Raw genomic sequence first — 12,545 nt, 5'->3', positions numbered from 1 at the left:
TTACTAAATTATTTATATAGTTATTTATGTCACGAGCTGCAAAAAGTTGATTTTTTTAGCACGAGTCGTACATTTATCCAACGAGGCTTGCCGAGTTGGTTAAATACGAAGAGTGCTGAAAAATCGAGTTTTGCAACGAGTTATATACAAAATTTTATGCAATGATTTTTTTCATTATACAACTCATTTGAGTTGCATAATGTTCATAATGCAACTCAAATGAGTTGCATAATGAACATTATGCAACTATTTTTTTATTATGCAACTCATTTCAGTTGCATAATGAACCAGTACGAAAAAAATGACCATTATGATACCGAAACGAGTTATATAAAATAGAAGTTATGATACTGAATAGCATAACATTATTAATATGCGAAAGTATACATTTGAGACAAAAAGCCCCCATGGGTGTCGCCACCTTGCCTCATCATTTTTAAGTGTCGGATTGACTAGCACTATCCCAATGAAAAATAATTGTCAATTGGCTTTCAAGGGCAAAACAAAACATACTGTTACCCATCTTTGTTTCGGTAGCGCAACTACCGAACTGATGATGTTTACCTTTTTTACATACCTATCAACATAATCTGTTGGGGGAATTATTTTAGTTTTCCTACTTACAACCCACATCCGACCATTTTTTTAAGTGGGAATGTTAGAACTTTCAATTCCCTCGGTCGCACGTACATTAGTTTTGCATTTTGTTCCACCATTTCCGTGAAAAATGAGATCCGGCTTGTGCAAGTGAGGAGTTGAGGTTAGAATTGTAGGATATTCTAGGTTAGATTTGCTATCCACTTCGCCTGAACGATTTTCAGACCCAGAAATATCGTACTTCTAATTAGTTTTCACTTGCCGTAAAATACTGTTATGCTCAGAATAAACAGTTATACCTTCGGATCACACTCATTTGCTCGTAAATCTCAATCTGACTGTAAAAATAATGAATTTCTTTCCAATGTTTTGAAACCCCGAAAGAATATGACATTGCTTTCGGGAAGCATCATCACGACGACGACAACACTCCCAAGCGGTCGAATCGTCGTTTTGGGGGCGAATATGAAGCCAGTCTCAATAAAAAGAATAAACTTGCGAAAAGCACGATACGCCCTGTCCGAATCTCAGTTCATGAATCCCACCCAGTACATACCATCGCAGATTTCGTCCTGTCAAACAGACAGAGAGCACCAAAGCAGCCGTTCAGTGCATTCCGGCGCTGTCATCCTATCTGACATATCTCCCATCTGAAAACAAAACAATCTTCTCCCACGAGACGGAGTCATCTCGCGCTTCGCTTCTAGTTTGACAGTTGCACAGCTTCCCAGCCCAGTACAGTAGTGGGAACAAGTGGTTGTTGGTCCTCTCTCGCCATGCACACCGGAAAACCAAGAGGAATGCTCTCATGGGCGCGGAGTGGGTGGGAAAATGCTCACGCATACACTCGCACCCAGACCGAAACGGAGGATTTATGCATTTGCGGGAAAAAGGCCTTTTCGTGTCCCGTGTGTGCAATCACGCTCTTTTCCGCTTGACACGGATTTTCTTTCCTCTCTAGTGAGTGTGAGTGAGGCGTAGGCAAAGAATTATGGCATGTTTTGATTATCTTTTCCCAAAAGTTGGTCTGTTTACCTGGATAACGGAACGGGTTTGTGGCTGTTGTTGCCGTTTGGTGATGGTTCCCTCGAAATGGGAGCGAGAGCTGTTCGCTCAGCCCAACCGATCCGAGCCCTGACCTAAGCGCTACAATGTGATCTTTGGTACAGTTTTTTACTGGTGGTGGTAATGTGACGCGGACGTGTATTGTTGTTGTTTTTGTTGCTGCTCGTTTCGGATTCTATTTCAGTTTTATGGGTTGTTTGTAATGCTCGGAAAACTGATAACATCAATCAAGCGTTAAAGGGGTTGACTTTGTTTCCACATAAATCAGGGCATTTCCTTTTGTGGAGATTTCGTGTCGTTTTAGACTTTTTGGTGAATTTTTGAGGCAAAACTGAATGCGCATTTATGGCTTATGGAAACTTTAGTATTGGGAAATGAGGCGTTCTTCTTCTTTTTGGCTTAACGTCCCCACTGGGACAAAGCCTGCACCTCTGCTTAGTGTTCTATGAGCATTTCTACAGTTATTAACTGAGAGCTTCATCTCCTATTGACCATTCCGCCTGACGTGTGCAGCATAGTTGTCCTATGTTACTATGAATTCCCGTAGAACTTGGCGAAACTATGCTGTACATGGTAGATAATCTGCTCAACAGACACCTGAATAGAAGGTCTAGGTAGTGTGGGGTTAAGGACCGCTTCCTACAAAAAAAAGTGAAATCCAGGACTACTCTTTCGTCGATCCACAAAACAACATTCTCATGGCCGCCAAACCTCGTCTCTGCAGAGCCATCCAGAAAGCATTGCTTCAGGGAGGAGCTAGTGCACATTGCACCCTTAAGGTTAGCTGTGTAGCCTACAGCAACAAACATCGATGCACAGACAAGCACACGTAACACTCTGATAACTCCCCTAGCACTCCGATGTAATGATCAATTCAAGAATTTGATAGGTGACTGCCACCCCGTGCAGATCTGATCTGCTGAAGGCATGGGAAGCACTACACTTCAAGCCCTATCATCTGCACCAGAATAGGTTGCTGACAGTAAGGTCTCCATCTGCCCCGGCCCTTACCGGGAACCCCTTCCCATCCGCTGGCTCCGATCCAACCCAGTATACCGACGCCACGACTGCAACGCTACCGGGACTTCCTGTCTACGGTCATTTAATTGCTGTAAGGGTCGACTTCAACCGCACGGCTCCGGTATGACCTACGAAGCCGACTCCGAACCCTTGGACCATCTCTTGTATCGCATCCAAACTAGCCATTCTCCGAGTCCATGCGCCACTTCCTCTGTAGCTCCCAGACGATGTGGGTGATAGCGGTTGAAACGGTTTTCCAGCCAAACTCATCCCTACACATCCTCTGAACAAGATTGTCCAGAGTTGTGTCCTCCCCGCATATGACACGGTCACGCATTGTGCGAAAATGCGGGCACACAAACAAAACGTGTTCCGCCGTTTCCTCTAAACCAGCACAATCAAGGCATTCGGGAGAACCCACATTCCCGAAACGGTGTAGATACTGTCAGAAGCAATCATGGCCTGATAAGACCTGTGCCAGGTGGAATGTTACTTCCCCATGGCGCCTATTAATCCAACTATACCCTCGGTAGAGTAAAGTGGGGCAAAAGTTCGAGTGGGGCAAGAGTTTCTTTTGAAGTTTTTGAGCTTAATTCAAATTATATCTTTCGGGTGTCAAGGTTGTTCGAAGCCTTTTCGAAAAAGAGTCTTTCACTCCAAAAATTATGAAAATTGAGCAATATTTGGAAAAGTTATGACAAAATGTTGGTTTTTGATCAAAAAATTGTAATATGCGATGGTCCTTCCAACGCATGGAATGGAATTGTAATGAAATCAAATTCGATATTTTATTTTGGGGCGTAACTAGGTATATTTTGAAGATGCTTTAGCATGTATAACTTTTTGCAAAAAAGATTTGGATATCATATTTTACACATAGTGGGGCAAAAGTTCGAATTGTGGGGCAAAAGTTCGAGTCATGTGGCAACTTTAGGTAAAACCCTAAAATGCTGCAAAATGTACATATTATCTCTAAAAATGATGGAATCAGTGAGAAAATTCGATCAAAGTTGAAAAAAAAAATGTTGTTTTATCTGAATCTGGCGGAAAACTACTAATTTTTGGTGTAGTAAATTTAACCCTGATTTGGGTAACATCCAGATCGAACTTTAAAGTGTATTCCAGTTCCATCATCAAATATTAATTGGTTTTTAGTATTCCAATTACCAAAGTGTCGAAATAGTGTGCTACGGTTAGCGAAATACCACAAACACTAGATTCGAACTTTTGCCCCAGTGGTGGGGCAAGAGTTCGAATTAGACACACAGATACAAAAAGTGTTGTAACTCAAAATTGAAAAGACATTTGGCGTAACTTTGTTCGGCAAAATTTTAGCTCATGGATGGTAGAATCGCCACACGGTATTCATTTATTTATATCTGCTTCGATTTCTTGGAAAAAATTGAATTTTCAACTAGGGTCGAACTTTTGCCCCACCTTACTCTATCAACCTATGGGTCCACCTTCCTTTGCTGGAACAGTCCCACGCGCACAGCCATTAGACCATGGAGGCCTGTGTATGCCTCTTGTGCTACGCATTTCGAAGCACCTAGCGTCCAACTGGCGCTATTAAACGCATTCCTTGCATTCAGAGTCACTACTGCACAGTAGCGAATCCCCGACAGGATAGCGTCTATGGTCGACATCCTCTTCCGGAAGCCGAACTGGCTAGTCGAGAGATCATTTACACCATCGGTGTGCCTTAACATTCTGCTGAAGATGTTCTTTTCGAGCACCTTCTCCGCTATGTTGATCAAGCATATTGACATGCCGACGGGTCTCCGGGTGGTATCCCCGCCTTTTGACAATAGAACCAGGCTCTGCGTCTTCCATACTTCTGGGGAAACTCCCTCGTCCAGGCATTTCTGCATAGCAGACCTGAACATCTCGGGAGCCTCTGCTACAGCTACTTTTGAGGCCTGGTTCAGAACTACGTCTGGACCTGGGGCCCTACCTACGCTAAGGGACTTTTCTATCCCCGCAAGTTCCAAATCAGTGACCCTCTCTTCATCGCCTGCCCCAGTCACCGGCTGTCTAACGAAAAGACAAGGATCATGACGCAGAAAAAGGCCCTCGATGATCCCCTCCAATATCTCTGGAGATTGCTCTGTAGGAGCCATTACACCTCTCGTCTTGGCCATAACGATCTTGTAGGCGTCACCCCACGGATTCACATTGACACTCTGACAGAGACCCTCAAAGCAGGCCTTTTTGCTTGCTCTTATCTCGTCGAAGCATGATATCTTCCACCTGTGAGAGCTTGGCCTTGGCCTAGCCGCCTCTTCTTCTACTCGCTACCTGCTGTTGTTGTAGTCGATACTGTAGCAAAACACCAGGTGGTCGCTGTGAGTGTAGCTATCGTCTACTCTCCAGTTCGAGCTACTTGTTAGGCCAGGACTACAAAAGGTCACGTCAATAATTGGCTCCGCTCCGTTTCGACTATAGGTACTCTTGGAACCGACATTAGCCAAGTCGACATCTAAGATGGCCAGTGTCTCTAGCAGGATCTGACCCCGCTGGTTCGTGAAACGGCTTCCCCATTCCACGGCCTATGCATTAAAGTCACCCGCTTTTACCACCGGCCTTCGCCCTGCTCGTACGGTCGTTATGCGGTCCAGCATTAACATCAACTACTCGATCGGCCACCGCGGAGGTGCATAACAGCTACAGAAGAAGACTCTGTTTGCTTTGGCGACCACGAAGCCCTCATAGGTAGTAGACACTAACTTCTGGACAGGGAATTTACTAGTCGTCCGTATCGCCGCCATTTTTCTGGACCCATCCGCGACCCAGTTGCCGTTACCGGCGGTTACTCGTTATGGGTCCGCTATGATGGCGATATCCGTCTCCCACTCAGAAACCGCCTGACAAAGTAGTTGCTGAGCCGCGTCACAGCTGCATTACCTGTACTGTGATTTGTTCACTGCGGCTTTATTGAAGGCCGGACACGTTGGACCACCCGTCGGATGTCTGTTGCTCACGGATTTCCCGGTACAGATCATGCACATGGGTGAACTCGTGCAGCTTTGGACCTTATGACCTTCAGCGCCGCATCGCCTACACAGTTTGCGCCTGTCAGGGCCTTTGCAGTCCCACGACTTGTGTCCTGGTTCCAGACACCTAAAGCAAACCTCTGGTGGCTTGTGGAATGTCAGGTGGTATACGCACCAGCCCACCTTAATCCTCCTTACTTTAACGGACCAGAAACCTGCATTAACGCGGTAAGGGACAAAATACTGTGGGGGTGCCCAGGTACCCCACAGGCTCCGTAAACGATCAAAGATGCTCGATCTTTCGATTTTTCACCCCCTCGATCACTTATTTCTTGGCATGGTCGCTTGACACCTTGAATTGGGGTTCGACAGTATGTGACCTGCTTCCACTGCACTACAAAGCTGACGGAGCAGTTCATAGCTCCTAAACATACCATATGCCATGTGTGAATCACGCCTGCACGAGTTTTTGGGAAAATTGGCATGAGCTACCGTGAGGCCATCGGTGTTCGCCCGTTAGTTGGGAAAGAAGCAAATGTAAAAATATACGTCACCGTGTTCGTTTGTATGAGTGTGAAGGCGGTACACCTCGAGGTGGTCGCTGACCTAACGTCCGTCACGTGTATAAATTCGGTGAAGTGGTTCATTACACATCGCGATCGCTTAGTTAACATGTATTGCGACAATTCGACGGCATTCCTTGGCGCTGATCAAGAGCTGAAGCAATTTTGTCAACACATTCAGCAGTTCTCGATAGAACAGTTGAATGTATACCACTTGGAGAATAGAACAAAGTTTCACTTCATCCTTCCTTGTTCCCTTCGCCACTGTGACCTTTGGGAAGCAAGGGTGAAATCATTAATAAACCATCCGCGCTGCATCGCTGGTTGTTGATTGATCATGTTGGAACACAACGGTAGCCCAAATAGAGTGTATACTAAACTTCCACCAACAAACGCCAAAACCGCGATAGAGCGAGCGAAAACACGAGGAGCCAAAGCCGTAGCCCGTCAGCGCTATTCGGCTCTCGAGAAGGAAGTGAAACGCTCTTGTAGACGGTACAAAAGAGCGTGGGCGGACTCCCTAGCCGACGAAGGCGAGAAAGCCGCAAATACCGGCGGCATCCGTCTCCTCTACGATGCCTCACGTCGCCTTAGTGGGGCCAAGACGAATGCTACGATGCCCGTGAAAAACACGTCTGGACAGTTACTGACCGACCCGGCTGACCAGTTGAAACGCTGGTTCGAACACTTATGAACCCTTTTACAAGCGTCGTCCACGCCATCAACAGCATGATCCACCAAGGGTTCGACGCATTTCCCGTATCAACACCGAAGCTCCATCAGTGCAGTAGATAGAAACAACCACCCGTAGCATGAAATCAAACAGAGACCCTGGGTTCGATAGCATATCAGCTGAGATGCTCAAAGCTGACCCCATAGTATCCGCACAACTACTGAATCAATTATTCTGCAACATATGGGAAACATGGGAAACCGCCACATTTCCGGCAGACTGGATGCAAAGCATCTAAGTAAAGGTACCCAAAAAGGGTGACATGGCGTGGCATTATGTTACTGTGTGTCGTTCCCAAAGTCCTCTGCAAAGTGATCTTTAACCGAATACAGGAGAAGATTGACGCAACTCTCCGACGGCAGCAAGCAGGATTCCATGCCGGATGATCCTGTGTGGACCATATTGTCACGCTCCGTATCATCCTGAAGCAAATCAATGAATTCCAAGAGTCTCTCTACCTAGTGTTGATTGATTACGAAAAAGCTTTCGACCGTCTCAATCACGGAAACATGTGCCCTCAGGCCCAAGTGTGTCCCTGAGAAAATAATCGGCCTCATTGAAGCACAGTACAGAGCATTTTCGTGCAGAGTAGAGTAAGGTGGGGCAAAAGTTCGACCCTAGTTGAAAATTCAATTTTTTCCAAGAAATCGAAGCAGATATAAATAAATGAATACCGTGTGGCGATTCTACCATCCATGAGCTAAAATTTTGCTGAACAAAGTTACGCCAAATGTCTTTTCAATTTTGAGTTACAACACTTTTTGTATCTGTGTGTCTAATTCGAACTCTTGCCCCACCACTGGGGCAAAAGTTCGAACCTAGTGTTTGTGGTATTTCGCTAACCGTAGCACACTATTTCGACACTTTGGTAATTGGAATACTAAAAACCAATTAATATTTGATGATGGAACTGGAATACACTTTAAAGTTCGATCTGGAAGTTACCCAAATCAGGGTTAAATTTACTACACCAAAAATTAGTAGTTTTCCGCCAGATTCAGATAAAACAACATTTTTTTTTCAACTTTGATCGAATTTTCTCACTGATTCCATCATTTTTAGAGATAATATGTACATTTTGCAGCATTTTAGGGTTTTACCTAAAGTTGCCACATGACTCGAACTTTTGCCCCACAATTCGAACTTTTGCCCCACTATGTGTAAAATATGATATCCAAATCTTTTTTGCAAAAAGTTATACATGCTAAAGCATCTTCAAAATATACCTAGTTACGCCCCAAAATAAAATATCGAATTTGATTTCATTACAATTCCATTCCATGCGTTGGAAGGACCATCGCATATTACAATTTTTTGATCAAAAACCAACATTTTGTCATAACTTTTCCAAATATTGCTCAATTTTCATAATTTTTGGAGTGAAAGACTCTTTTTCGAAAAGGCTTCGAACAACCTTGACACCCGAAAGATATAATTTGAATTAAGCTCAAAAACTTCAAAAGAAACTCTTGCCCCACTCGAACTTTTGCCCCACTTTACTCTACTGCACAACGGTGTTTTGTCCGATCCCATCCGGGTTTTTGCTGGAGTGAGGCAAGGATGTAAGGAGTGTATCGTAAAGTAGTTGAAAATGTTTAAAATAGCCTCAACAATAGTTTAATACAACTTTAAAGTAATTTTATTTTTGGAGATACTGTTTAAATCCTTGAAAAAAGAAATGGCTTTTATGATTTTCTAAAAATGTTCTTTTAACTGTGTTTTTAAATTAGATTACTGAACGCAAGTTTTTAAATTTTTGCACACCTTCTAAAAAATTCAAAATGCGAAAAAAGCTCGATAATGTTTGAAAATTGTTAACTTTTTTGTGCAAATATCATTAGCTCCAGAATCCTCATGATATAGGCAAATTTTTTTTCAGGAAAAATCTCCACTGCATTTAGGCGCAATTCTTAAAAATGAAAAAAGGCCATTTTTGAGGAACCCTTTTTTCGATGCTCCTTCAAATCATGTTTACGCAAATAAAAAATACATGAAATGAAAAATTCGCACTTTTTTAAATAGGGTATGTTTTTAAATATATGAACGAGTAAGTTAGAGCAAAAAATAGAATTTTATAACCTTTTAAGATATTGAAAGCAGAACTTCAAAGTTTGACCAAAAAAAGACGTTTTTTGGAGTGGACCATTTTGTAGATATAGGAGAATTTTCTATCGAAAATATGAATTTCGAAAGTCAGTGTTGAATGACATGTTATGTGTGCATAACTGTTAACAAGCATCAATATTTTCCAGATTTTTTATCGTACAAATTTTACTCGTTACAGATTTTTGAAATGTTGAAAAATCTTAACAAAATTGCATTTTGTGCAGATTTTTATTTTGTGGGGTGTTTTAATTTAACCATATTTTCAATAATACTTAACATTTTCCAAATTTTTCCAAGGTATTCTAAACTTAACTATATTGTGAAGATTTCACAGAAGAACCGAAATGAAAAGACCAACCCAGCTTCGAGATAGAGCATTCAGAACATTTTCAACTACTTTCCGATACACTTCTTATACTATCGCTACTGTTCCTCATCGTAATCGACGAGATCCTGGTAGGTGCGATGGACCGTGACTCAAATTGTGGATTGCTGTGGCAGCCCATTACCATGGAGCACCTTTTACTTTTAGTGATTCAACAACTCAAAAAAACTTTATTCACGAACTTAACAATTATTTAAACACCCGCCCCTCCTACTTCTCGAAGTACTTTGCAAACTCCTTGCAGCCGGCTTCGTTCACGTCCGCTCCGGGAGCTTCCTTGCGCAACCTGGCGTACCAGCTGGCCACGTTCGGGTACTTGCTCAGATCAACCTTGGCCACATCGTACGTGGACACCGTCGCCAGGATGCTCAGATCGGCAATGGTCAGCTCTTCGCCGGCAACGAACTTCGAATCCTTCAGGAAGGTGTTCAGGAAGTCCAATGCGTCCAGCATCTTCTTCTCGTTGTCCGTAACGGGCGCCTGCTTGGCGAAGACCTGCGGATAGAAGTAGTCGGCGAAGCGCTGGTACAAAGTACCCTGGTCGAAGTACAACCGCTGGTTCACGACGGCACGCTTCTGGGGGTCCTTCGGGTACAGTTTGTCATCCTTGCCGTACTTTTCGGCCAAGTAGCCCATGATGGCGCGGGACTCCCACAGGAAGAAACCGTTGTCCACCAGGGTGGGGATGCAGTGTTGAGGGTTGAGCTTGAGGAACTCGGGCTTCATGTGCTCACCGGCCATCAGGTTGGTGAGCTTGAGGTTCAGCTTCACGCCAACGGCGGCCGCCGTCATCTGGACGGCACGGCACGGAGCAGATCCTGGCAGGTAGTAGAAATCCATGGTTTCTCTCTCGGTTTGTTACAAAAGCACATAAAAAATTCTAACAAATTGGCACCACAAACGAAGGCACTACACTGCAGGCTTTGATCTTCAACCAGCGAAGGGTACGAATCAACTGATAAATGACTTCAAACTGGCTGATGACGTTGCTCTCCTAGCTCAAGGCGCTCTGATATGCAGAGCAAGCTCGATAATCTTGCCAATCGCTCCTCAGCGGCAGGTCTTACCATCAACGTCAACAAGACCAAATCGTTGGATGTAAACACGGTCAACCCTTCCAGCTTTACGGTAGCTGGGCAATCAGTGGAGAATGTTGAAAGCTTCCAATATCTTGGTAGCCAAATGGCGGCCGATTGCGGCACCAAGATCGACATAGGTGCACGGATCAAAAAGGCGAGGGCTGCTTTGGCGAGTTTAAGAAATGTATGGAAAAACAGCCGCACTAAAATCCGAATTTTTAACTTGAATGTAATATCTGTGCTGCTATACGCCAGTGAAACCTGGTGTGTATCAACGGAGAACACGCAACGACTGCAGGTCCTCATCAATAGATGCCTGCGGTATATAATTCGTGCATGGTGGCCTAACAATTGGATCTCCAACGTGAAGCTCCATCGTCGACGTAGTCAAAAGCCGATAGCGACAGAAATTCAGGAGCAAAAGTGGAGGTGGGTCGGTCACACTCTACGTAGAGGCAGAAACGAAATCTGCAAGCAAGCGTTAAACTGGAATCCAGCAATACTTCGCAGCAAAGGCAGATCCAGAGGCTCATGACGGCGTAGCTTCAATAACGAAATCAAGCAAGTCGACAGAAATTTGACCTGGTCACAGGTCAAGGCGATGGCTGGCAATCACCCAGGATGGAAATCTTTCATTTCGACCCTCTGCACCACCGTGGGTGCCCAGGACTGAAAGTAAGTAGTTACGGTACTACGAGTAATTGGAAAATAAGCACCTGTAGAATTATTTTACAATATCGTCTTTTTCGGGGTTTTCTTTCAAACCCTCCACGTTACGGTGTTCTACCTATAAAAGCATCATATAGAAGACGGTTACCTCACTCCATCAATCAAATCGAACTTTTCCCGTCAATCGACCTCCAGTTTAACCGCCAATACTGCACGCAAATTTAAAAATCTAAAGATTACTGCCACACCCAAAAAAACACCTGTACCTGTGTCAGCTTACCCGTTTCAGTTAATTAAAATTCCCCGCCTTTTTATGTTTCATGGATTTCACCGAATAAGGGAAAGTAACAAACATGAACCCTATTATTTCGACACGTAATCTGACTGAAAAGTTAACTACACTTCTTCCAGAAACAACACATTGAGAATATTTTTCCCGATCCCTCCACCGTAACAAATATTCTAATGAACCTTTTACCACCTACTTCAACTCGGGAAGCAACTTCTAACCTGCAGCAAATCTCGACCCACTCTCCGACGACCGACGTCGGGTTCGAATCCCTTTTTCGCATCATCCCAATAACTGTCAATCAAACGTCGCCGGAGAATCACCTTCCCACAGTAGCAACGGCCAAGGCAACGTCAGTACCTACCTACCAAATGCTGCATCAGACAACCGGAATACCCTTCCGCCTGGCCTCTCTTGGTTCGAGATCACCCGTCTTCATCGTCGTCGTCGTCGGATTTGATTCGAACCGTTCCCGTTCGCAGGTTAAAATGTGGGTTTTATTTTTAAAAAACTTTCGACTCAGCCCTTTCTTTCCTCGGGCCATCGTCGTTTGTTCGGTTGTAGAACCCTTCCGCTTTTACGGAAGGTTAATTTTTTCTGCCACCGCGACTGATTCCAACCAATCATCGGGGCATATTGAGTTACGGTTCTACTCCTGGATGGGCGGACGAACTTTCCCGCGGAATCCTTTTTCTTTTGTGCTGCTGCGTGTTTGTTGATTGAGATGGTGTCGTAGTCAGAACCTCTGTGCTGTGCATCCAGCAGCGATGAATGGCACGTGCTGGACGAGAGTGCTTATCGTGTAGATTGCTTCCGTGGCTGTCCTCGCAATCTTGCGAGCTTGCGGATGGATGATCGAGGTCTATGCTGGTAGTTGGAAAATGGATGACGCAGCAGGTTTATGAGGAGGTGTTTTTTGTTTTGCAGGAAGCGTGAAGTATGAGATAAAACTCAAATTTTCATTTTTCTGTCTGCCTAATTTTGAAAGGGTTACTCAAAATTCCAATTCTCGAATATTTTGATAGTTTTGACTTTAATTCTTTATG

General features: G+C 44.2%; 1 protein-coding gene across 1 annotated transcript; it reads right to left on the bottom strand.

The window, feature by feature from the left end:
* Positions 1-9,597: 9,597 nt before the first annotated feature.
* Positions 9,598-10,439, bottom strand: LOC109418183 (glutathione S-transferase 1-like). The gene has a single exon (XM_062845408.1). The coding sequence runs from the start codon at positions 10,300-10,302 to the stop codon at positions 9,673-9,675; it is 630 nt and encodes a 209-aa protein (XP_062701392.1). The 5' UTR covers positions 10,303-10,439; the 3' UTR covers positions 9,598-9,672.
* Positions 10,440-12,545: the final 2,106 nt, after the last annotated feature.

Source organism: Aedes albopictus, chromosome 1 (assembly GCF_035046485.1).
Source record: "Aedes albopictus strain Foshan chromosome 1, AalbF5, whole genome shotgun sequence".
Classification (NCBI taxonomy): Eukaryota; Metazoa; Arthropoda; class Insecta; order Diptera; family Culicidae; genus Aedes; species Aedes albopictus.
Note: the sequence above shows the minus strand (reverse complement) of the source record. Positions and strands in the feature narration are given on the sequence as shown.